The sequence below is a fragment of the Gorilla gorilla genome, chromosome 4 (assembly GCF_029281585.2).
Source record: "Gorilla gorilla gorilla isolate KB3781 chromosome 4, NHGRI_mGorGor1-v2.1_pri, whole genome shotgun sequence".
Lineage (NCBI taxonomy): Eukaryota > Metazoa > Chordata > Mammalia > Primates > Hominidae > Gorilla > Gorilla gorilla.
Window position 1 is genome coordinate 184,024,595 of NC_073228.2, and position 25,996 is coordinate 184,050,590.

At 44.9% G+C, this 25,996-nt stretch overlaps 1 protein-coding gene across 3 annotated transcripts in view; it reads right to left on the minus strand.

The window, feature by feature from the left end:
* Positions 1 to 20,617, minus strand: part of RNF130 (ring finger protein 130) — a 159,261-nt gene extending 138,644 nt beyond the window's left edge. For all 3 annotated transcript variants that reach the window (XM_031010870.3, XM_031010871.3, XM_031010869.3), the window contains exon 1: positions 20,234 to 20,617. In XM_031010870.3, the coding sequence (XP_030866730.1) occupies positions 20,234 to 20,480 (247 nt within the window). In that variant the 5' untranslated portion in view covers positions 20,481 to 20,617. The remainder of the gene's footprint in view (positions 1 to 20,233) is intronic.
* Positions 20,618 to 25,996: the final 5,379 nt, after the last annotated feature.

The window sequence follows — 25,996 nt, forward strand, 5'->3', positions numbered from 1 at the left end:
AAGGTGATACATTCTTACAACAAATTGTCACCTTTTTGTATAGAATTTTTTAATATTTATTTATTTATTTATTTATTTTTTTTTTTTTTTTGAGAGAGAGTCTCGATCTGTCACCCAGGCTGGAATGCAGTGGTGCGATCTCAGCTCACTGCAAGCTCTGCCTCCCGGGTTCACACCATTCTCCTGCCTCAGCCTCCCGAGTAGCTGGGACTACAGGTGCCCGCCATCACACCTGGCTAATTTTTTGTATTTTTAGTAGAGACGGGGTTTCACCATGGTCTCGATCTCCTGACCTTGTGATCCGCTCGCCTGGGCCTCCCAAAGTGCTGGGATTACAGGCGTGAGCCACCGCGCCCCGGCCTTTGTATAGAATTTTTAAGAAGGTGGCAGCAAAATACCTTCTGGACACCTAAATGCTGGATGCTGCAGTCAACATGGCAGGAATGTCCTAACAGTGCAACTGCCAGCAGACGCACTTGTCAGCAGCCGTCCATCATTGTTTGTCTGCTGAACTTAGTTACTGTACATCTCAAATGGATTTTGATTATTTTTTACATCCTTAGAACGCAAATATATCTGTTGGATGTTCTCCATGACATAATAAAAAGCATCTTAAGAGTAAGTTTAAATGACGGCTAATACAAATCACTTTGCATGAAAAGTCAATTTCAAAAATAATAATAATAATTTCTATTATAAATGATGCAACAGATACTTCGTGCAAGATGCTACAGATCTAAATAACTGAAAATTAGAGCTTGGTCCTCATACAAAGTTGGTGTCACAGTGCAATATAAGTGTTAATTGTTTATCCACATCACTCTTCGTTCCACAAAGGAATTACAGTACAGAGTACAACTCTTCCCGAGGCTCTCTGTTCTCTTGGCTCCTATCCATCAAGTTTTCCTCCCACCTCTCTAACTATTCTTTCTCATTTTCCACTGCTAGAACCTCGCCAGGGTCTGTCCTAGGCCCTCTTTTCTCAGTGGACAGTATTATCCACTCCCCTGCCTTCGACTACCACCTGTGTACATCACAATCTAAATATAAATCTCCCTCTTGAGCTTTTCTGTTTAATATTCACCTGCCTGCTTGACATTTCTCCACGAATACTGAGCGGTCCAAACTTATTAGCTTCCTCTCACATGTGATGTCTTTCCAGTGTAGAGTTCTGGCTAACAGCATCATCTACTGAAACACAAAGGACGAAAATTCCTGTTGGAAACCAAGTGGCCATATGGAGACTCAACTTCCCCACTGCTGCTGCCACACATAGGGACACAAGGACACCACCCTTGATCCAGAGCAGCACCTGAAGGCATTACTAACTCTTGGGCAGAAAAGAATGTGGGAGCAAGCTTGTTTTATTTCATCACTTCTTTCTTCTAGTATGAGTATTTCCAGTACTAATGACTCGATGCAATGACAGTAATGACAAAGACTGGGCTATCTGGACCATAATTTAAAATGTAATGACAGGCCAGGAGCCATGCAGCTCACACTAACAGGGAAGAAGCCATCTGTCCAGCAACCAAAGGACTTTAAGCTAAATTGGTGAGGAGGGAGGGAGGAAGAGAATACAAGGGAAATCATAAAATCAGTCCCTACGGAGGATTACAGAAAAAGAAAGACTGAGAGAGATTGCTCACCTGAGAAAATAAGAGGTTTAAAGTGTTCATAATCTGAGACGTCCATAAACCAATAAATATGAGTAATAAGAAAAAACCTTAAAGTTCACCTTAAATATAGAAAATAATCAGTGACACTTGTTGAGGAAGGTCTCAAGATTGGCCTATAATGATGGAAAGCACACTATTATTCAGAGGGAAAAAAAGTATTTTATGTCAAGAAAAGTACGTCCTTCAAGGAATCCCAAGTAAACAGAAGCACTCAAGAACACCTCTGAGAGGCAGAAAGCTAAATTAGACTTCGATGCGAGAGCATGCCGAGGTCAACTGGCCAAATGGAGTAAAGATAAAGGTTTTTAACAGATCACAAAACTGGCAGACAGGATAGGGCACGGACAGGGATTGCAACCACCTAGAGCTGCAGAAGAGATCTCACCCGTCCGCTTCCATTCACTTTGCCTCCCACAGGACAGTGGCCAGGCATATCCCGGTGAACAGCTGCCCGAACCCAATGCAGGCCCCGAACAGAAGTGACAAGTCACGTGGAAGAAAGCAACGTATCATTTCAGAGTTTACAAAATCCTGGGCAAACAAAGCTCAGTAACAAATCATCTTGATGAGAAAGAAAATGACACATTTTATGAAGAAAGCAGAAAGAACACACAAGACAAATTAAGCTTTAAGGAGGACTCAAAAAAACCTGAAAAGGCAAACACAAGATGATGGTACAGGCTTACACAGCTTTTCTTTAAAAAGCCCAGAAAGTTGAAGGTTGCCAGTAATGACAGGAACAAGCAAAGCTACTTCTCACAAAAGTTTTATTATTTTTTTAAGTATATTCAGAGCAAGAAGAGTTGGAAAGAAATAGGTTTACTGCCCAGGGCCAACTAAATGATGGATGGAAACATTTCTCAAGACTTTTGCTTTTGCTTTCTCTACCACAGAGAATAACCTGAGAACTGCAACAAGCACGGCTACATGACACTGAAAATGAGTGCAGAAACTGTAAAAAAGCAAATACATTCTTTTTTTTTTTTTTTCCTTTAATTTGAGACGGAGTCTCACTCTGTCGCCCAGGCTGGAGTACAGTGGCACGATCTCAGCTCACTGCAACCTCTGCCTCCCAGGTTCAAGCGATTCTCCTGCTTTAGCCTCCCGAGTAGCTGGGACTACTACACCCAGCTAATTTTTATATTTTTAGTAGAGATGGGGTTTCACTATGTTGGCCAGGATGGGCTCCATCTCTTGACCTCGTGATCCGCCCGCCTCGGCCTCCCAAAGTGCTGGATTACAGGTGTGAGCCCCTGCGCCCGGTCAGCAAATACATTCTTAGAATAGGTTTCTCTGTTACCTATTTTTACTTCATTTCAGTAGAACAGCTGTTTATATCTTATGCATTCATGCTGGTTTCTTCAATTAATCACTCATATTGTTCCTTGAGATGATTTGTAACGACCCAGCTTTCTTTGTCCTAGGATTTGCAAACTTAAAAAATGATACAATTGCTTTCTTCCCAATTTCTAGGCACTTTGCACTATATCACCAAATGCAAAGAATTCCTTCCACCCCGTGGCATGTCACCCTCCAGGCCAGGGTCAGATGCAGATGCCCACTTAGCTTTTGAGACAATGCACATTCCTTTCGCATCCTCCCTCTCCCTCTAACTTCTCCGATATCCAGTTGTCCCCGCACCCTTTACTGAAAAGACTATTCTTTCCCTCTATTGAATTGTCTGAGCACCCTTGTCAAAAATCAAGTGACAAAAGGGTTTCTTTCTGGTTCTCAGTTCTACTCCACTGATCTACCATGTCTCTATCAGTACCACACTGTCTTGTAGTAAGTTTTCAAATTGAGAAATGTGAATTCTCTTAATTTTATTATTTGTTTTCAAGATTGTTTTGACTACTGTGAGTCCCTTTTACTTCCATATGAAGTTCTAGTATTTTCATAGGATGGTCTGAATGTGTAGGTCAATTTGGAGGGCACAGGTATTTTAACAAAACAAGTCTTTGGACCCATGAACATGAAAAGTCTGTTTATTTACATCTTGAATTCCTTGCAACAGTGCTTTGCAGTTTTCAGTGCCAATATTACTTTAAATGATATTGTGAAATTTTTATTTTCTAATTGTTTGTTACTGGCACATAGAACTACAATTGACTTAATTTTTGTTTTATTGATCTTTTATCTATGGGTGTTCCTAAATGTACTTGAGTTTTTAAAAAATTACTCTGCTGGTTACTGGTAATAAGAAATAAATTTTGGCCGGGAGTGGTGGCTCACACCTGTAATCCCAGCACTTTGGGTGGCCGAGGCGGGCAGATCTCATGAGGCCAGGAGTTTGAGGCCAACATGGTGAAAACCCATCTCTACTAAAAATACAAAAATTAGCCAGGCCCCGAGATCGAGCCACTACACTCCAGCCTGGGCAACAGAGTGAGGTTCTGTCTCAAAAAAAAAAAAAAAAAAAAAACCAGCAAACAAACAAAAAATGCAATTTTTTTTTTCTTTGAGAAGGAGTCACTCTGAGCCACCATGCCCAGCTAGAAGTAAGTTAAGTTTTACTGGCATTTAATTAAGGATTAACACTGGCTGCTTTCCTCAACCTGAATGTCAGATGACTTTTGTGTGTGTGTGTGTGTGTGTGTGTGTGTGTGTGTGCGCACGCGTATGTGTGTGTGTGTGTGTCTGTCTGTCTCATGTGGTATACCAGTTGTCCTGAATAAAGAGAGGGATTTCTGAAATGCAAAAGGGATGGTAGTGACTCTCTCATTCATCCATTTGTTTTCAGATAATACTGCGAACAGTATACTAGCCATAGACTACTCAGTTACAGGATTTACAGACGAAATGATCCACTTTTTACTAAATTGTCCCTCATCAAATGGACAAATGCCTTTTTTTAAAAACCCCAGCAAAAATAAACTGGTAGAGCTGATACTTCTCTCTTTTTAGCTACTATAAAGGGTTAAAAAACAACCATCACCATTACAACTGGTGCGGTGGCTCACGGCTGTAATCCTAGCACTTTGGGAGGCTGAGGTGGGTGGATCATCTGAGGTCAGGAGTTCAAGACCACCCTGGCCAACAGGGTGAAACCCTGTCTCTACTAAAAATACAAAAATTAGCCAGGCATGGTGGTGGGCACCTTTAATCCCAGGTACTCGGGAGGCTGAGGCAGGAGAATTGCTTGAACCCGGGAGGCAGAGGTTGCAGTGAGCTGAGATGGTGCCACCGTACTCTGGCCTGGGTGACAGAGCGAAACTGGGTCTTAAAAAAAAAACAAAAACAAAAACAAAAAACCAAACAAACCATCACCGCCAATCAGATTTGGAAAAGAAAGTCAAAAAACTAGAAAATAACATGAAGACTATCACAAATATAGACTTATTCCCGCTGTTACTATTAGCCTAAGTGTTGAGCCTTAAGATAGTATCTGTGTGAGAAAAAAAAAACAACCCTAACACGTATGACATTTATGAGTTTAATGCATACCCTGGGGCTACATGTAGATGTGCAACAGAGAAAGTCTGTGTCCTGTTACTATAGAGAATGGGCTAGAAGGGAGCCACAGACCAGAGGAGGTTGCAACAGGTGTGGAGAGAAACAGACCACATTTCAGAGGTAGTTAGGAGTTTGGATCAACAGGACCCAGTCATTACTTAGACATGGGAGTGGAGGTCTAAAGAGGGAAACGCCTCAGTTTCTGGCAGAACACACTGGGCAGAGGTGGTGGTACTGACAGACAGCAAACACTAGAGGAGGAACAGATTAGGAAAGACGAACTACGCTGGACACGTTGGGCTTGAAAGAAGACTCAGAGAAAGAAGACAATTCTTCCCCTCTTAAGAGTGTCTTATGGACACTCAAATGTATTCCCAATAAAATGTGTATATATGTGTACAAAAGACACATACAATGCTCATGACTGGACTGCATTGTTCTTAACCACCAAAAAGCAGGAAACCCACAGGCCCATGGACAGCAGAATGCATAACTACCACATATTCATAAAGCAGATCACCGACAAAACCACTGCTACATGCAGTAACATGAATTCATCTCACTAACATGATGTGAGCAACAGAAACTAGTCACAAGAAGGCATACCATGATTCCATGTATATTGTGATATAATAAGAAATATATATTTAGTCTTCATCCCTGGTTTCTGTCATAGAGTTCCTAACACGTTAGTAATTTCCTGAGTGACAGGGGTGAGAGGAGCATGTTTTGTTATTCACAATAAGCCCCTTTCAACCATACCAGAGTCTGTGCTAATAAGGTGACTCTTGGAAGATGGGGTCTGGTTGCAAGAGGAACCAATCATGTAATTAGAGGACTGAAACTTTCAGCCCAACTCCCAGCCCCTCAAACCTCTGGGGAGGGGCAAGGGGCTAAAGGTTGAGCTAATCCAATGGCCAATGACTTAAATCAATCATGTCTGTGTAGGGGTGGGCACAGTGGCTCATGCCTGTAATCCCAGCACTTTGAGAGGCTGAGGTGGGTGGGTCACCCGAGGTCAGGAGTTTGAGACCAGCCTGGCCAACATGGTGAAACCCCATCTCTACTAAAAATACAAAAACTATCCGGGCGTGGTGGTGCATGCCTGTAATTCCAGCTACTAGGGAGGCTGAGGCAGGAAATTGCTGGAACCTAGGAGGTGGAGGCTGCACTGAGCCAAGACCGTACCACTGCGCTCCAGCCTGGGCGACAGAGTGAAACTCAGTCTCAAAAAAAAAAATCATGTGTAATGTGTAATGGAGCCTCCCTAAAAACTTCAAACAACAGGATTCAGATAGCTTTGGGCTAGGCGTATGCCAAGAGGATTATTACACCCCCGCAACACAGCGATAGAAGCTCCTGGTCATGGGACCCTTCCAGACCTTACCCTATGTACCTCTCCATCCGGCTCTTAATTTGTATCTTACATAACACCCTTTATAATAACAGGGACAGTAAGTAAAGTGTTTTCCTGAGTTCTATGAGCTGTTATATAGCAAATTATCAAACTGAGTAGGGAGTTACGGGAACCTCCTGAATTGTAGCCAAGTCAAGACAGATGTGTGGGTACCCTTTGACCCCCTACCTACAACCGGTGTCTGAAGTAGGGGGCGTTTTTGTGGGACTAGGCCCTTTACCTGTGGGGTCTGCGCTAGCTTTACCAGGTAGTTAGTGTCAGAATTGAATTAAACTGTAGGACATCCAATTGATGTTGAAAACCCACACATTTGGTGTCAGAGTGCTGCAGGTAAAAAGCTGTCCTTTACACATAAGTTAAGGAACAGGTACAAACTACGGTGTCAAAGCGAGGACAGAAGTTACTGCTGGGGAGCGAGGAGGGAAGGAGCCGTGACTGGAAGGGACCTGAGGTGGTCTGCAAAGCTGGCCACACTCAACTTCTCCACTAGGTTCATGGCTACATCAGCGTGTTCATTCTGTGGGAAGTCGTCAGGCTGCAGACTTACGGTTGTGTATTTTTCAGTGTATGTTACAGCTAGTAAAAATGTGTGCTAATTTTTAAAAATCTGGTCACTTTATTCCCCAGGTTAAAATTCTTCAACAGTATTTTAACACACGCTACAACACAGATGAACCTGAGGACATATGCTAAGTGAAATAATCCAGTTACAAATTATGAGGAACTAACCTAGTCGAATTCATAGAGACAGAAAGTAGACTGGTGTTCGCAGGGGCTGGGGCAGAGGGGGTAATGGAGTCTTGTCATTTAATGGGTATGTTTTTATTTTTTATTTTTGAGATGGAGTCTTGCTGTGTCGCCCAAGCTGGAGTGTAGTAGTGTGATCTCGGCTCACTACAACCTCTGCCTCCCGGGTTCAAGAGAGTCTCCTGCCTCAGCCTCCTGAGTAGCTGAGACTACAGGTGCACACCACCACGCCTGGCTAACGCTAATTTTTGTATTTTTAGTGGAGATGGGGTTTCACCATGTTAGCCAGGCTGGTCTCGAACTCGTGACCTCAAGTGATCTGCCCACCTCAGCCTCCCAAAGTGCTGGGATTACAGGCTGAGCCACTGCACCCAGCTGGTATAATAGGTATAGAGTTTCCATTTTGCAAGACAAAGAGTTCTGTAGATGGGTCGCACAACAGTGGAAATGTACTTACCATGACTTAACAGTTAGATGGTCAATTTTATACGTTATTTTACCACAATTAAAAAATCTTAAAACACCAACAAAAATCCCTCCAATATTTTCCATTCCTCTTATATAAAGTCCGAAATCCTAACAAGGCCTGGAAAACACTGACTTTTTCAACTCTACTGTGCCCCACTCTCCCCCTTACTCTCTAACTCCTTTCAAATTCCACAAGTACATCATGGTTTTTGCACCTTTTAGTCTTTGTGTCTATTTCCTTGGACTGAAACATCCTCCTTTCTGCCCCCTCTCAGTGTAATATCTGCTCATGCTGCCGTCTCAGCTGAAACATCATTTCTTCTGGGACGCCTTGACCACCCTAGACTGAGTCTCTTCTGCCATTTATGCTCTCAGCATCCCGATGCTTTCCCAAGACTATGATTAAATAATCGTGTTATGACCTGTGTAACGGTCTGCTTTCCCCAGATAGGACACAAGAGCTGACTCCTTTTACTTCCCCCCACCAGACAGCAACAGCATGCAGGAACTTCCTGTCCTGTCTGGAACTCAGTAGGTGCTTAATAATTATTTGATGAATGAATACTTGAGGCAACTGTCCCACAGGAATTTAGGATTTTTCTGATCCAGATGAATTAGTCTGCTGATAACATGCAAATGAGAAGGTGCATCACTGACCTTTAAGGAGTCATAGAAAAGAAATGTTGGAAAACTAACCCGTGTACAGAGCACTGATACGAAACAATGAAGGTGAGCCGTGAAAACAACTGACCCATTAGGGTCCTGCTAAGCCTTAGAAAAATTTCACAAATGATTACTGAAGGAATAATCTGCAGACAGTGTGAAGAGAAAGCTGTAATGGTGGGGTGCCAGCACAGGCCTGCTACGTGAGAGAGGCAGAACGACGGCTCCCTCAAAGATGTCCATCTCCCAATCCCCAGGACCTGTCAGTGAACACATCAGGTTACAGGGCAAGGGGGAACTAGGTTGCAGATGAAACATGGTTGATCATCGGCTGACTTTACAATAAAGAGATTCTCCTGGACTGTCTGGGTGGGCCCAATGTAATCACAAGGGCCTTTTAAATGTGGGTGACAGACGGAGAAAGTCAAAGTCAGAGATTTGAAGATGGGGGAAGGGGCCATGGGCCAGGGAACACAGGCAGCTTCTACAAGCTGAAAAAGGCAAGGAAATGATTCCCCCTGAGAGCTCCAAAGCCACGCAGTCTTGCCAACACCTTGGTCCCACTCAGGCCAGTAAAACTCATTTCAGAATTCTGACCCCCAGAACTGTAAGAGGAGTAAATTGGTGTTGCTGTGAGCCACCTAGTTTTTGGTGATTTGTTACTGTGGCAATAAGAAACTAACACACCAAGGCTAAGCCATGAAAGATTCACTTCTTTTCCTTCCGTGCAGTGGCTCCTGGCCTAGCCAATCAGGAACAAAGTACATAAAGTATCCTTGTTTTTTCCAGCAAAGCATCTGATTATGTCTTTTATGATATCATAAGCTGAAGAAACACATGCTAAATGCAAAGTCAATAAAATGAATTAGAAAACTCTGTGAAATGTCCATCCTTGAAGAGTGCTGATTAATGGAATAACATCAGCCATCCTAGATTTTTAGCAACACACCGCAAGGGCCTGTTCATTCACTTGCCAGCACTTCTACCCATAACTTAGAGTAGAGATTCTTAACTTGGGGCTTCAAGAGGCAACTGGCCTCCTAAACGTTATTAAAAGTTTTGTGTATATCTACATAAATATGTAGTTTTCTGGAGAAAGGTACACAGCTTTCATGACTTATTAAAGGGGATCTATAAAGCAAAAGGCTAAGAACCACTAACTTAGATGAAGATACAGAAAGCTATGTTCGGCCGGGCGCCTGTAATCCCAGCACTTTGGGAGGCCAAGGCGGGCGGATCACGAGGTCAGGATATCGAGACCATCCTGGCTAACACGGTGAAACCCCGTCTCTACTAAAAATACAAAAAATTAGCTGGGCGAGGTGGTGGGCGCCTGTAGTCCCAGCTACGCGGGAGGCTGAGGCAGGAGAATGGCGTGAACCCCGGGAGGCGGAGCCTGCAGTGAGCCGAGATCGCGCCACTGCACTCTAGCCTGGGCGACAGCGAGACTCCGTCTCAAAAAAAAAAGCTATGTTCATGCATTCACTAGTGACACAAGCTGCTAGAAAGAGTAAAGACTGTGGGTGACACATCAGGATTCAGAAAGTATCCTGAAAGGCTGAATGAAATGGCTGATGGCTTAGGAGCAGACTCTGTGAAAAACACTGAAAGTTTAATCAACAGGGAGCTCAGGATGGTTTTTTGGAAATACCACAACAACTGACGTGACTTCAGGCACATCCAGAAGGATGAAGAAAGTATAGCTCTACTCTCTCCTGTGCTGGCAAAGCTAACCCTGCACGCCTGTGTTCAACGCTGGGATCCTCTTTGTATTAGTTTCCTGTGGCAGCCGCAAGACATCACAAACTTGGTGGCTTCAAACAACATAGTCTCATTGTCTCACAGTTCTGGGGCCCCAAAGTCTGGTGTTAGCAGGGTTGATTCCTACTGGAGGCTCAAGGGAAAAACCACCTCCAGCCCCTCTCCCAGCGTCTGATGGCTGCTAGCCATCCTTTGCACCCGCCGGTTTGTGGCAGAATGATGCCATCTCTGTAACCTCCTTCTTCCCATGGCCGCCTTCTCTGTGTGTCTTTCTGTATCTTTTCCTCTTCTTATAAGGACATTAGTCGTTGGATTTAGGGCCCACACTAAACTGGAATGATTTTATCCTGATCCTCAACTAATTACATCTGCAGAGATCCTATTTCCAAATAAGGGCACATTCTGAGGTTCTAGGGGGACATGAATTTTTGTGGACACTATTTAACTCATCTCTTAGTCTTTTTAGGCTGCTGTAACAAAATACCTTAGACTGGGTAATTTATAAACAGCACAAATTTGTTTCACATAGTTCTGTAGGCTGGGAAGTCCAAGTTCAAGGCACCAGCAGATGTGGCGTCAGGGCCCGCTGTCTGCTTCATCAATGGAGACTTCTTTGTGTCCTCACATGGCAGAAAAGGGCAAACATGCTTCCCCCTCCCCCAGCCTCTTTTTTTTTTTTTTTTAGACGGAGTCTCACTCTGTGACCCAGGCTGGAGTGCAGTGGCACGACCTTGGCTCACTGCAACCTCTGCCTCCCAGGTTCAAGCAATTCTCCTACCTCAGCCTCCTGAGTAGCTGGGACTACAGGCACGCACAACCACGCCTAGATAATTTTTGTTATTTTTTTTTTTTTACTAGAGATGGGGTTTCACCATGTTGATCAGGATGGTCTCGATCTCCTGACCTCGTGATCCACCTGCCTCGGCCTCCCAAAGTGCTGGGATTACAGGTGTGAGCCACTGCGCCCGGTCCCCCCAGCCTCTTTTATAAGGGCACTAATCCCATTCATGAGAGCTCTGCCCTCATGACCTAATCACCACCAAAGGCCCCACCTCTTAACACTATCACACTGGAAATGGAGCTTCAACATATGAATTTGGGTGGGACACCAACATTGAGACTACAGCACCTACTACACCCTTTAAGTGGAATATTAATAGACAAATGCATTCTTAGGTTTAAGATACCATATTCCCAAGAATGGTCAAAATAAATAGGGATATGAAGCCTAAAGGTTAGAGGACTTGAGTCAGACAAGGAAAGTGTCTATAAATATCTGAACCACTTTTTTCCAGATGAAAAAGACTTTCCAACATTGGGTTTGCCAGAGATGAATGTGGTAGACTTCTGTCACATTTGTTCAGTCTTAACCTGTACAAGTATCTGACTGGAATGCTGAAGCCTCAGATGGGGGACTTGACTTGTTGACTACTAACGGCCATTACATTCTAAGATTCTCAATCTGTCCCGTTAACTGGCCATTTTACAGAACCCAAGAATTTTTGTAAAGTTCCACAAATATAGCAAACACTGTGGGATGCCAACCAGAGGGCACACACTGTAAAGAAGACATAGAAGCCCTGGGAACTGAAAGAATATCAGAATGGTTTCAGAAGGTGAGTAAGGGTGAAACGACCTGGGGGTGGGGAGGAGGAAGGGGCTGGAGCTAGACCAGGTAGTGAACACCTCATACTGCACAGAGACTTCTGATGTCCGTTCTAAGGATGATGACGAGCCACTGCAGGGGTTTAAGCAAGCAGTAACATGACTGGGTGAACCTTTAAGATTATTTTGGCTACTATAGAAGAAAAGATTGAAAGAAGTTAAGAAAAAAGGCAGAGAGACCAAGAAAAAGAGAGTAGGAAATGATAGCTGCCTGAACTAAGGCGGCAGCCGTGAAAATGTCAAACAGATACGTATGATCCATATTCTAGAGGTAAATCTCGAAGGATGGATTAGATGTGGAATGTGAGCCAAAGAAGCAAGGATGGTCCTAATTTGTGTAAATAACAAGGGTGGATGGCGATGTCATTTACTGAGATGGGAAAGACTGGAGAGCAGTGGTAGCAGATAGGGAGGTGAAAAAATGAATCAAAGCTCCATCCGGAGCTTATCAATTTGGAGATGTCTTTGTGACACTGAAGTAAAGATACCAATAGGCAGCCAAGCACATGAACCTAGAGAGGCCTAGGCTAAAAATCAAGATACGGGGAGGAGGTAACAGGAGGCACGTGGCGAGAAAACAATTCCTGTCTCAGTGTTGTCTTATTTCATTACAAGAAAATATTTTTGGATTACTGGACACTGTTAAGTGCTCATTTGGTTTTTCTTAACATGTCTGATCTCAAACCTAAGACTTTTCCCAGCAACACTCAGCTGTTGAGCTGTAGGAAGCATGAGAAAGACCAACGGTACATGGTTCACCCACAATGGAAATTTTGTGTTTACAAAAGACTTCTGTAAATATAAAATTATTTTTGGAAGACAGAGGAAAAAGAGGTGATTTCATGGAATTACATCAAAAAAGAAGAGAAGTGAGAAGCCAGGAGGGGGCTGAAAGATAACTCATTCTATCCAATGGGGACAAAGGACACAATCACACTGTGCTCAATTCCATTACCGCTGAGAGCTTGCCACAATGGACTGGGGAAGGAGGGAAGTGCCAGAGAAAATGGAAACACTATGAGCTAGGCAACGTAGGACCTATTATAATAAATTATTTTATGTCCATGGATTTAAGCCTATTTATGGAATAAAATCAATTTAACAGTAGCTTTCCCTGATTTCAGAGTCTCCTGAAATACTGTTTAGTTTGTGCACAATCTCAAATTCCACAGCATGTCACTGGAGTTGGAGAAGATGCTGGGAAAATAACGAGCTTCTCAAATGAGAAAAAATAAAAATAGGGAGCAGATTCATTTGCAGCGAGCAAAGGGAAAAGAGTGGGAATCTTAACTGCATGCATCTATGAAAAAAGCAAATTCATTCAATGGCTTGCAATGACACACACCTGCCCCAGTCACCCTACCTGCCCATAGTCCCCAGAGGCAACCACTTCCAACAGTTTTTAGTTCTTCTGGTGGTCTACTCCACCGTTCCAAACAGGTCTCTAGCCATCATTTCTTGGTTTGCCAACTTTGGAAATTGTGTGCAGATATATGATGTCACTAATTAGGATTGTGTGTTCACTTACTCTTCATCTCCCCTTCTTCCCAATTTTATTGTTATGTTCATTTTCCTCTGTTTTTAAACCTTTCTAGCTTCGCAACTAGAAACTATCTCTTGAATCCCCATCCTGTGAGATGAATACACTGACTCCCTCGCCCTCCCTAACTTTTCTCTCTTCCATTTCTCCACCTTTGTCATCTGTGTTTGTAGAGTCTCAAGCTTTCTGCTCTGTAACTAGAATTAAGTCAGTTCTAAGCAGTGAAAACCACAAAACCAGTAAGAGCATTAGTATCATCAGCATATAAATATTACACTAAAAGCCAAGTCCTGTACTAGGATTCCACTTACTTCTCTAGGATTCACAAACTGCTCAAAATTATGACATATTTTAGCTTGCTTCATATTTGGACCAAGTTGTCTTGGTCCTAGAGTGCCTCTTTTCTTACTAGAGAAAAAACACGCCTTTTTCAACATTTCCTAGTATCTTCCAGTTCCTTAATAATCCTAACCAATGCTTGGAATTCATTTTGTTCTTGGAGCTACAGAATGAATTAAAAAAAAAAAAAATCTTGCAAAGACCTACTCGTTCCTGGTTGTCCCCTTCAGAAAGTACGACTTTTCCCCCTGTCCTTTCATGGAAAATTTTCCCCTTTCATAGTAAAAATTAACAATAATTTTTAAGAGAAATGTCACCCATTATCTAATCGATATAACACAACCATTTTTATGTCTGCATCCTATCTGGAGTCCTCACCCACTGTAAATAAATTTAACACAATCGTAGTTCACAATGTTCCCGTTTTATGGCTGTGTAACACTCCACTGAGTGGATATATCATAATTTATTAAACCCACTTGGGAAGCTGTACAGAGAAGTGGTTAAAGTACAGGCACTAGGCCGGTCACGGTGGCTCACACTTGTAATCCCAGCACTTTGGGAGGCCGAGACAGGCAGATCATGAGGTCAGGAGACCAAGACCATCCTGGCTAACATGGTGAAACCCCGTCTCTACTAAAAATACAAAAAATTAGCTGGGTGTGGTGGTGGGCACCTGTAATCCCAGCTACTCAGGAGGCTGAGGCAGGAGAATTACTTGAACCCAGGAGACAGAGGTTGCAGTGTGCCGAGATCATGCCACCGCATTCTAGCCTGGGTGACAGAGTGAGACTCCGTCTCAAAAAAAAAACAACTATGTAAAGAAAGAGTTCACAAACACAGAAAAAAATAAGTTTCCTTCCTTTATAGTTTCTCTTTTTTTTAATAAAACTTTCATTACCTTGCTTAAGCAGGTATCTTATTCACAACTGCCTCTGAATAACTTTCAATTATTGTCCAAATTCAAATCTATCAAGAAAAGATAAAAATTTTACATATTGCAGACTTTATAAAATTATTCAATCAAAAAGGTAATATCACAAACATTAAACAGTGTCATCCTAATAATGTTTAATGTTTTCACTGCTGCATAATATGTGCATATATGTGTACACATACACACGCCCTCTGATATGGTTTGGCTCTGTGTCCCCACCCAAATCTCATTTTGAATTGTACTCCCATAATTCCCACGTGCTGTGGGAGGGACCCGGTGGGAGATAACTGGAATCTATGGAGGCGGTTTCCCCCATACTATTCTCGTGACAGTGAATAAGTCTCACCAGATCTGATGGTTTTTATCAGGGGTTTCCACTTTTGCATCTTCCTAATTTTCTCTTGCTGCCGCCACGTAAGAAGTACCTTCTGCCACCCACCATGATTCTGAGGCCTCCTCAGCCATGTGAAACTGTATATCCAATTAAACCTCTTTTTCTTCCCAGTCTCAGGTATGTCTTTATCAGCAGCATGAAAACAGACTAATATACCTTCCCAATATGACTAATATACTCCCCAACATGAGGGACAAGAACAACACTGTCCCTCATGGGTATAGTCTAGCAAGTTTGTTTAAAAAGATTTGTCTTAGCCTGGGCAATACAGCGAGACCCTGTCTCTATAAAAAATCTATAAAATTAGCCAGGTTATCGGGCAGATCACCTGAGGTTGGGAGTTCGAGACGAGCCTGATGAACATGGAGAAACCCCATCTCTACTAAAAATACAAAAAATTAGCCGTGAGCGGTGGCACATGCCTGTGATCCCAGCTACTAGGGAGGCTGAGGCAGGAAGGCAGAACCTGGGAGGTGGAGGTTGCGGTGAGCCGAGATCGCGCCAGTGCACTCTGCCTGGGCAACAAGAGCAAAACTCTGTCTCAAAAAAATAAAATAAAATAAAAATAAAAAATAAAAAAATTAGCCAGGTATAATGGCGTGCACCTGCAGTCTCAGCTGCTTGGGAGACTGAGGCAAGAGGATCAATCACTCGACTCCCCGAGGTCAAGGCTACAGTGAGCTATGACCACACCACTGCATTCCAGCCTGGGCAACAGAGCAAGACCCTGTCCTTAAAATAGAATAAAAGACATGTCTTACTAATTTACAGTCACACCTTGTTCAAGGCGGGAGGGATCTTAGAAGTTATTTAGTCTTGAGGCCCAAATGCAGCGCAAGATTAACAGGGCAAGGTGGGGTGAGGTCAGTGAGGGCTCACAAGCTTTGTCATCTGACAGGTAGCTAAGCCTTAGCTCCCTTCTGCTCCCCTCCAGGAAGGTGATTTTTTTTTAACCCAAATCTATGTCTTCATTCCTGTTAATTATTTTAAAGCTATATAGCCCATCATTCTACACATTAAGATCTTTGCAATTCTGACCGTGCTATCCAATATATGTTACATATGCCACGTCTTCATCAAAATCACTGGCATGGCAATAGAAGACCTTCACAAAGAGAAGAGCAGCAGGAGGAAAAATCAGAGGCAGTAAATGTAGATAACGTTTAGAGGTTCGCTGTAAGAGAGAAATAGGGTGGTAGCAAGATAGGGATTTGGTGGAGAGATCAAGTGGTGTTTTAAAAAATTCAAATATTTATAGGCTAATGGAAATCATCATTCAAATGTGAAGGAAAAACATGGTATGTAAAAACATGTCATAAGCTGTAAAGTTCAACATAAATATAATTTATTATATATATCCCCTTTTCTCTTGCCAGCCTATTTATGTTAAAATTTGATTTTTAGAGCCTCCAGCTCTTTCTGAATTCTCTTTCTGAATGTTCAGAGACCCTGCTCCCATGATCATATATCCTTTTTCTCTGAATATTTTGAAATCTGTGTCCAATAGCCCCTGCCTTTGCTGTTATGAATTCAAACATTACATGACCCCTTTCACCCAAATCCTGTTTTCACATCAATCTCCTCCACTGTTCATGAGAATTTCTAAAAACCGATTTCAGATTCATTAAAGGAACCATTAAAGGCTTCGTCTAACAGGATTACATTTTTAAACATAAAAACCTAAGATTCACTTTTTTGAGTTTTATTGTATCCCTAAGCAAGTTAGCAAAAAAAGATTTATTATTTGGTAAAATTATTCTCTAAGGCTGTAACATCCAATCCTGAAAATTTCTATGCAAAGCAAGAAGTGGCAGATACTAAACTCTTCCCCACCAGCACATCTGCATACATAATCACATCATCAACACAGGGCTTTCTCCTCTCCCAACCCCCACTCTGGGGCCAAACAAAAAGTTAGTGTGCACACACATAAAGCACATTTACAATGTTTGCTCCACAGCAGACCCTAGCTAGGCTGCTCCGCAAAGGTACTAAATATTTTGCTCCTAGTTCTAAGCTCACCACTTGAGTAAGTAATAAGAAAGCAACCGTGATCTGTGCATAAATACAAGACATGTTCCTTCAAAACTCCGTTTCTAAACACGAATTCTTTACCAGTTAAAATGTAAAATGTGTTAGCCCCAGGCAAATGATTCTACACCCACCAATGCATTGGAGTTAATGACAAAGACATATTTTTAAAGTACACTTGTTTATAAAATATCTCATAAAGTATACTAAAGTATAGCACTTGCCAAAATATACTTTTAAAATACCAAAGTGCCTAAGAAAAAAACTGACTATTTGCTCTTTAAAGGGATAGGACAAATAAATCTTATTCAGAAATTCACACGTGCCAAACTGATAGTAGCACTGCAAAGCCAACAGGAAGGTTTCTAGTTTCATAAATCAATCCACAGCTTCAAAATGAGCCATCAGGTTCAACTCTAGGAAAACTATAAAGTTCTTTTGTCTTTATGTTCATTTCTATCAAACACCCTCAAAACAAATTTTCATGAATTTCACGTATTGGCCACAGCTGTTTTTCGACCAGGACCTGTCTGATAACTTTGTGTGTAATCTGAGCATTACTTTGCTTAGTGTCAACGTGCAGTAAGTCCTCAATAAACATGTCAAGAATTCTCCTCAATTCAAAATTATAAGAGCATCAAGGTCATAAAGATGCATTATTTTTTCTAAAACTAAAAAATTGTGAAACTCATTAAATCAAGATTATAATGTAAAATACCCAAGTATTCCAATTTTAAATCATTTTCTTAAACACGAATAATTTTAACAGATTTATATCACCATTTCTGTTTCTAAAATAAATTCCTAAGTTCCTACTGCAACAGCAGAAGATTTAGATTTCACGTAAACCCATAGGTTTAGAAACTACTGACAGGTAGGTTAACTTACAAAGATCCCAGCAGAAGCTATGCTTCATAGAGACGGATTTTTTAAAATCTGTTTTGTTCACTGCTGTTGCCTCTCCTTCACCAATGCCTTGACTGAGACTGGGCACACAGGATTTCAGTTAATATTTGCTGGACTGAAAAACTGCATATGTGCGAAGACCCTTGGTACAAAGCCAGACTTAAACCACCTGTAGGATCCCCACCCCCACCCCCACCCCGAGAAAACCTGGAGCAAGCCCATGTGGGACGGACACAGAATGACCCCTAGGGAATCAAGGAAAGGGAGGCTAAAACTCAAGGGGACTGACTTCACACCCAGTCTTCACACACTGCCCAAATGTGTTCATTTTGTTGCAGTGTCTAAAACCTCACCAACTGAGAGATTCCTCTAGGTTAACAAATCTCCTCTTTTCAGAATTAAGGAACCGTTTAAACCTGTCAACAACCTTAAGAGATGTACATTTCATCATTCCATTTTACAGATGAGCAAACAGGCTAAATGGCAGAGTTACTTTTCCGGTGTCACACAACAGACGTAAAGCACAGGCCTGACTCAGAACCTTTAATCCTACAATGCTGCCTCCCCACTGAGAGGGGAACAGGACTAACCTTCATCCATACCTCTGTACACATGAGTTAGTTTCCAATACCCTTCTACAGAAACACCTAAAACAAGCTTTCTCAAAGACGGGGCTTTTGTTTGGGGTGACAGGCAAGCAACAAGTAGCTGAAGCACGAACACCGTGGAGGCAAGGATCTGAAGTTCAGACCATGGATTTGGGGTGCCTGATGGAACCAAGCCTCAAAGACAAACCACAGATTTCACAACACTGCAGAGGACCAGCTCTTGCTCCAGAACAGCTTGCCTCCCTCTTCCTCTTTGTACCCTTCCACGTGACCCTCACGGTTCTCTCCACCAGAAAAGAGGCTACCATTGTTAGTCGCCAGTCTGGCAACACTGTGCATCTCAACCACAGTGACTGGCACAGAGCAGGAACGCAAATATTTACTGAATGAACCCAAGACAAAAGTTGTTTCTATGGCCAAGCTGGGACCCTAACTGCCATTTTTAACACAGTAGAGATGAGATATGCACCGTAAGCACCTGATTACTGGTGTAAAACGGACTTTTCAAAGCCCAGTCTGAGTTGCGGACAGGCTACAGTAAAAGCCTTATGTGATTATTTTTCCCCAGCCAGACTGTCTCAAAGAAGAAAACAGCTTAGCACTTTGGCATACAAATACAGACCTCAGAGGGGCATAATGTTAGTATCTTAAGAGTGTACAAGCAAACCATGACTTTATTTAGGTTGCCTACTTTAGGTCATCCTAACATGAACAGCAGTTTAGAAAAGAAAAATCCCCTCTCAGCATTCTCAGGGTGACAATGAGGGTGGGGATAATAGCAGATATCTCCCAAAAGTTCAGCGTGGGCCAAAACCCAAAAAATCATATTCCACGATGTGCAGAAGGTTTCTTTCAAACCATGACTAATAATTTAAACAAATACATGTTTACACCAAATAATCAACTAAACAAAGCCCTTGTTTATAGGAAAACATGACATCAAGCCGAATGGTTTCAAAGACAATTCTTGAAAATTTTACCTATTTCCCTTTTGGTCGGCACCCGTGACCTGAAAAGCCTTGGCTAGTAGTTCCGATTAGTGTCAGATCCTCATAACGTGACATTTTCAGGCGTCAAATTACAGTAAAACTACTAGGGCAAGAACAAGAGCCAAAAGCAACAGGGAAGATGTCCATTTTCCCTTTACACCCCCCCCCTCCCAATTTACCACTTCAGAAAAACGGCACGTTTTTATATTAGAAAAGGGCCGCATCCTTCCAGATCTAGCGCAGCCTTAAGTCCGTGATTTCAGGAACCTGCCGCTTCCAAAATACAGGCTGAGACGTCCTCCCCATGAAGTAGTTTTGCGCTCTTGCACCACCTCCTTTGTCTACGCTGTCCCTGCAAACTCCTAGCTCAATGCCCTCCAGCAAACGAGCTGCCTGAACGCAAAGATGACCGTTCCAAGTCTTTTTTAAAAGAAGGGAAAAACCCAGTCACGCTCCTGGAGCCTGGTTCCCACGGGAGCAGGCCGGGCTGTCCACGACGGAAGCCTCGACCCTGGCTGGGGCTGTCGGCCGGGCAGCGCGGGAGAGCCAGGGCCAGAGCCGGGGCCGGGAACCCTAGCCCCGCCGCCTACGCGGGATGCAGCGACCACCGCCCGCCGCCCCCGGGCCGGCACTCACCTCCGTGGAGGGGCAGCGGCGCCAGCACCTGGCCGCGGACCTCGGCCTTGGGGGAGTCAAGCCCGTAGCGCCCGCGGTCGATGCGAAACGTGAGCGGGGCGCCGCGGCCGGGCTCCTGCACCGTCACGTTGATGAGCGCCGTGTAGTACTCCTGGCTCGCGTTGTCTGCCCGCGCCGGCCACAGGCTGCAGGTCAGCAGGGCGAGCGCGGCGAGCCGGGCAGGGCCCGCCCGCCCCGCGCAGCTCATCGTCCCTCCGGCAGCCGCCGCTGCTCGCGGACCGGGCTCCGGGGCCGGCGCCTAGAGGCGGGGCGGGCGCGGCCCGGGATGCGGCGGGAGCGCGCGCGCGCGCGGCCTGCGCGGGGCCGAGCCCGAGCGCGGCCCTCCTGGACGCCGCGGCCCCGCCGCTCGCCGCCCTCACGTCCGCTGCCCGCCCGTGGGGACGCGCCCATGGGCCCTCGGCGAGGGCGGCGTCTCAGGTCGCACGCGGGCGTCTCTTCGGGGTCCCAGGAGGGTTGTGGAAGCGTGCCCCCTCCATCCCCCCGGGTCGGTCCCACCGAATGGGAGCCGCCTCGCAAGGACGTGGCGGGGGAGGGGAAGGGCGGCACGGGAGGAAGCGCCCCGAGGAGGGTCAGAGGAACACAAAGTCCCTCTCGCGCGGCTGCCGCCTGAGGCGCGTGTCCGCCGCCGCCCCGCCCACCCCCCCGCTGGTCTAGCGGCAACGCGCAGGCCTAAGGCGCAGCCCCGCCCCGAGCGCATGCGTGCCAGGGCCTGTCCGCTCCCGCCCGCCTGCACGAGGGCCCGGGCAGCCGGGTCAGCCGCTGGCGCTGGTTGTGTCTGTGTCGGGCGTGATAGCCGCAGGGCGTGGAGCCCGGGAGATTTGCGAGGACGTATGGAAATGTGTGAGAACAGACTACAAAGGAAGAAAAGCCATAACTTTAAAATAAATGTTTAAAATTAAATGTCATGAGATTGAACATTCACGTCATGCAGTTGACATCATGGATGGGGGATGTCTCTGGCCCGCCCGGACCTGCAGGGACACGAGTGGTGGGGAAAGACCTCTAGGGTAGCCGTCCCTAACCATTTTGGCACTGGGGGACGGGTTTCCAGGAAGAGAGTTTTTCCAGGGACTGAGGGAATTGAAGTGGTTTCGGGATGAGGCTGCTCCACCTCAGATCATCGGGCGTTAGATTCTCGTAAGAAGTGGGCAACCTAGGTCCCAAGCATGCGCAGTTCACAACCGGGTTCGCGTTCCTGTGAGAGTCTAATGCCGCCCTGATCTGACAGGAGGCGGAGCTCAGGCGGTGATGCTCACTCACCTCCTGCTCGCTTACTGGTTCCTCGAAGGCCCTGGGCCGGTACAGGTCCGCGGCCGGGCGGTTGGGGAGCCCCTGCTCTAGTGACTAGGTGAACTACTCCAGGGGCCCCCGGACCAGAGGGTTGCAGTGAGAACCCCCCTCCACCTTCCGAAACGCGCGCGCGCGCACACACGACTCTCATTTTCTCTCTCCATGGCGTTTAAAAGATACACATCGCTATAAAGTATCAGCTAAAAGGAAGAATGGGGCAGTGCAGCCGAATTCAGGAACTTACAGGATCTTTGTGGGGAGGCGGAGGGGGAAAGTTTGGCGTCTTCTGACCAGCCAGGGTTGAGTCTCCTGTCTCCTACTGCGGGAAGTGGGTGGGGTCAGCTTTGCACAACCAAATGTTCTGAAAATCCGGAAAAGAGGTAGCTCCCCAAAAAGAAATTTGAGGCACTGTTTCCAGGAAAGGGTACGGATGCAGTGCAGGCTAAAACTTAAGATGCCCACTACCGGCCAGTCGCGGTGGCTCACGCCCGTAATCGCAGCACTTTGGGAGGCCTAGGTGGGCGGATCACGAGGTCAGGAGTTCGAGACCAGCTTGGCCAACATGGCGAAACCCCCGTCTCTACTAAAAATAAAAAAATTAGTCGTGGTGGTGCGTGCCCGTAGTCCCAGCTACTCGGGAGGCTGAGGCAGGAGAATCGTTGGAACCCGGGAGGCGGAGGTTGCAGTGAGCAGAGATCGAGCCACTGCACTCCAGCCTGGGCGACAGAGCAAGACTCCGTCTCAGAAAAAGAAAAAAGAAAGAAAACAGATGTCCACTATTGATGACTTGGCAGACATCCTTTACAATTTCTCCCTCCGTTTCCCTCTCTTCCATCCTCTACCATAGTCCTTATAAACCGTGCCCTGGCCTATGGAGAACAGCTTTTACTTATTTACTTATCCTCGGCAAGTACAGACCTTAGGCCAAAGCAGCGGGGTCCTCGCCCTGGGCCTGGCACCTAAAGAGTGCTCTGATCTGGTCCCCTCCAGCTGGGCCCTTCATAGGGCAAGGAGTCCTTAGCACCAAGGTACCCATGCTCTAGCACCTAAGACCCAGAAATTCCTTGTCCCCACAGCCCAGGGCCACATCTAGGGCCTGTGTAGGGCTCTTCCCGGTGAGGGTCTCCTGCTCTTCTTGCTGGGCATGCCCTGGCCTACCCCTGCCCAAGAGGCTCATGGCCTCTACTCCTTTGTCCTTATAAAGGAGGAGTCTTCAAACTGTAAGGTGCCCATGACCCCTGGCACAAGTAACAATTATAGAAGCTCACAAGCACCACTTTGTTCATCAGGTGGGGAGGAAGTGGCTTTCTCAACCCTTCTGAGTTTGTCAAGGAGAAAGTTGGTTCTAGAGCACCTCTAACACTTCCCTGGCACTTGCTGATCTCCCCTTTAAATAAAGCAAGATGAGGCCTCGGTGCACAGCCTCATCACGCACCAGCATGTACGGCGACATTCACACCAGCCTGTACTTGGGAGTGGCATTGTCTTTTAAGGAAACCTCAAGGTTTTAAGGAGACCTTAGGGAGACAAGAAGTTTTTCATTTATAATAGTGATACAACGCTACCTTTTAAAATATTGTGGTAAAATACACATAACATAAAATTGTCCATCTTAACCATTTTTAAGCGTACGGATCAGTGGCATTAAGTACATTCACATCGTTGTGTAACCTTCGCCATCCATCTCCAGAACTCTTTCCATCTTGTAAAACTGAAACTCTGCACCCATTAAACGTTCCCCCTTCCCCAACTACTATTCTTCTTTTCTGTCTCTATGATTTTGATGATTCTAGTTACCCGCATAAGTGGAATCATATAGTATTTGTCCTTTTGTGAGTAGCTTATCTCGCTTTGCACGATGTCCTTGAGGTTCACCTCTGTTGAAGTACGTATCAGATTTCCTCCTTTGCTAAGGCTGAATCGTATCACGTTGTATGTATATTCCAAGGTTTTTTTAGCCATTCATCCATTCCACTGTACGTATATAATACACTTTGTTTATCCATTCATCATAGGACACTTGGTTGCCTCTACTCTTTGGCTATTGTGAATAATGATGCTATGAACATTGGGCGTATAAATATCCCTTCCTGCTTTCAATTCTTTTGTGTATATACTCAGAAGTGGAATTACCAGATCTAATGGTAATTCTATGCTTAATTTTTTTCAGGAACTGCCCTACTGTTTTTTTAATAGTAGCTGCCCCATTTTACATTCCCACCAACTGCACAAGGGTTCCAGTGTCTTCTCATCCTTGCCAACACTTCTCTATTTCTTTTTCAAAATAGTAGCCATCTAAATGGGTATTAGGTGGTATCTCATTATGGTTTTGATTTGCATTTCCCTAATGATTAGTGGTGCTGAACATCTTTTCATGTGCTTATTGGCCATTTGTATATCTTTACACGATGCTATCTTTTAAAACATTTAAGAAAAAAGTGAATTAATTAAAAGTATTGGTTAATAAAAGCACGAGTGGTTTTATCGGACATGGCAGGTCTCACGGAGGATGTGTGCCGCAGTCTGGCTCTGGCCCACGCTGGCCTGTGAATGAGCTGCCCACGAACCTTTTTCCTTAATGGGGTTATTTCCCTGACTCCACCACGCACCATATTCCCCTGCCTCTGTGTCCATTTCTCAGCCTACAATAAATCCTAGGTCACCTGTAAGCCCCAGCTCAAATTCCCCTTCTCCCCAGAACTCCAGTGGGGCCCAAGCTGCCAGCCTCCCACATCCAGGCCCCATGAGAGCTTCAGTCCTTCAGGAGAAGATCTGTCTCCCCTGTGAGCAATGTCTGCCCTCCCAGGACAGCAGACAGGGTAACGTGTGTGTGTAAAGCATGCTGCACAGAGTTTGGGATGCCAGCAATCAGAGACCAAGCGGGGGTCCCCTGAACAGTGCTACAAACCCCAGGGGATTGCCCAGATTTCCCAAAGTCCAACTCCTCCTTCTCCTCCTCTTCCTTTTCTTTCTTGAATGGCACATAATCCCCACTGGTCCTGGGAAGGCCCTGCTCTTGTTTCATTATTAACTTGTTCCCTTTTATCACTATTTCTCACTCCCATTCCTTGACCCATAGGGAACCATTTTAGTGTGCCTCATGTGTCTCTTTGGTTTGTGTTCTTGCAAAATGTGTGTTGTTGCTTAATGTGCGTGTGCTTTTTAATTATTAAACCGTATTGGGTTACTGATGTCATTCTGTTTCTGATCCTCTTCACCCAGCACTATATTGTTTTTTTTTACTTCTTTCATACATTTATTGCTTTTTTATATTGCAACATAACATACATATAGTAAAGTGCAAAAATTTTATGTGTACAACTCAAAACGTCTTTTATGAGGCGGAAACACCCTTTGCCCATTATCTGGATGAAGATGGAGAACATTACTAGCACTCCTGAAAGCTTCCCTGAGCTTCTCAATCATGAGCACCCCACCATTCTGATTTCTTCTCTTCTTTCTTTAGAGACAGGGTCTTAGTCTGTCACCCAGGCAGGAGCGCAGTGATGCAATCATGGCTTCCTGCAGGCTTGAACTCCTGGACTCAGCGATGCTCCCACCTCATCCTCCGGAGTAGCTGAGACTACAGGTGTGCACCACCATACCCAGCTACTATCCTGATTTCTGTTACCATTGATTAGTTTGCCTGTTGTTGAACTTTATACAATATAAATAGAATCGTACAACATGGAATCTTTGGTGTCTTTTTCTTAACCTATGTCTGTGAGATTTTGTGTTTTTGTGTGTGTAGGTATAGTTTGCTCTTTTTATTTGCTGTATAGTGTTCCACTGTTGATTTATCCAGTTTCCTGTGGATGGGCATTCATATTGATTTTCGTTTGTGAATGGGATGGATCAAGCCGTTATGAAGCCTGCATGCCTCTCAGTGGGGATGTGTCTGCATCTCCGAGAGTGTCCTTTGCAGTGGGATGGTGTGTCATGTGCAGGCATGTATTTCGTGTTGGTAGGCACTGGCGCCATACTTTCAAGCTGCCCCCTTCCTCCCCACCTGAGCCTCTTTTATCTGTGTCTTCCCTCCCCACGCCCACCTCCTGCTCCTGCCCCTCCTAAGTCTCCATCTATGCTGGCTGCTTCCACTGTTGGTAACTATGAAACCCCACCCCCAGCTGTGGCTGCAGGTAAAAGCACTGCGGAAACCCAGTCCAACTCCATGGAGCAGGCTGTCCAGGGAGGCTGTGTTCCTTATAGACCCTAAAGTCCTCACAGATGCTGTAGGTGAAGGGCTCTATGGAGACATCAACCATACAAGAGATGCTTCTGATACTGGCCGAGCTTTTTCACATTCACATCAGATTTGCTGAATTTGCCTTGTGAAGAATTCAGTGAGGGCCAGGCACGGTGGCTCACGCCTGTAATCCCAGCACTTTGGGAGGCCAAGGTGGGCGGATCACT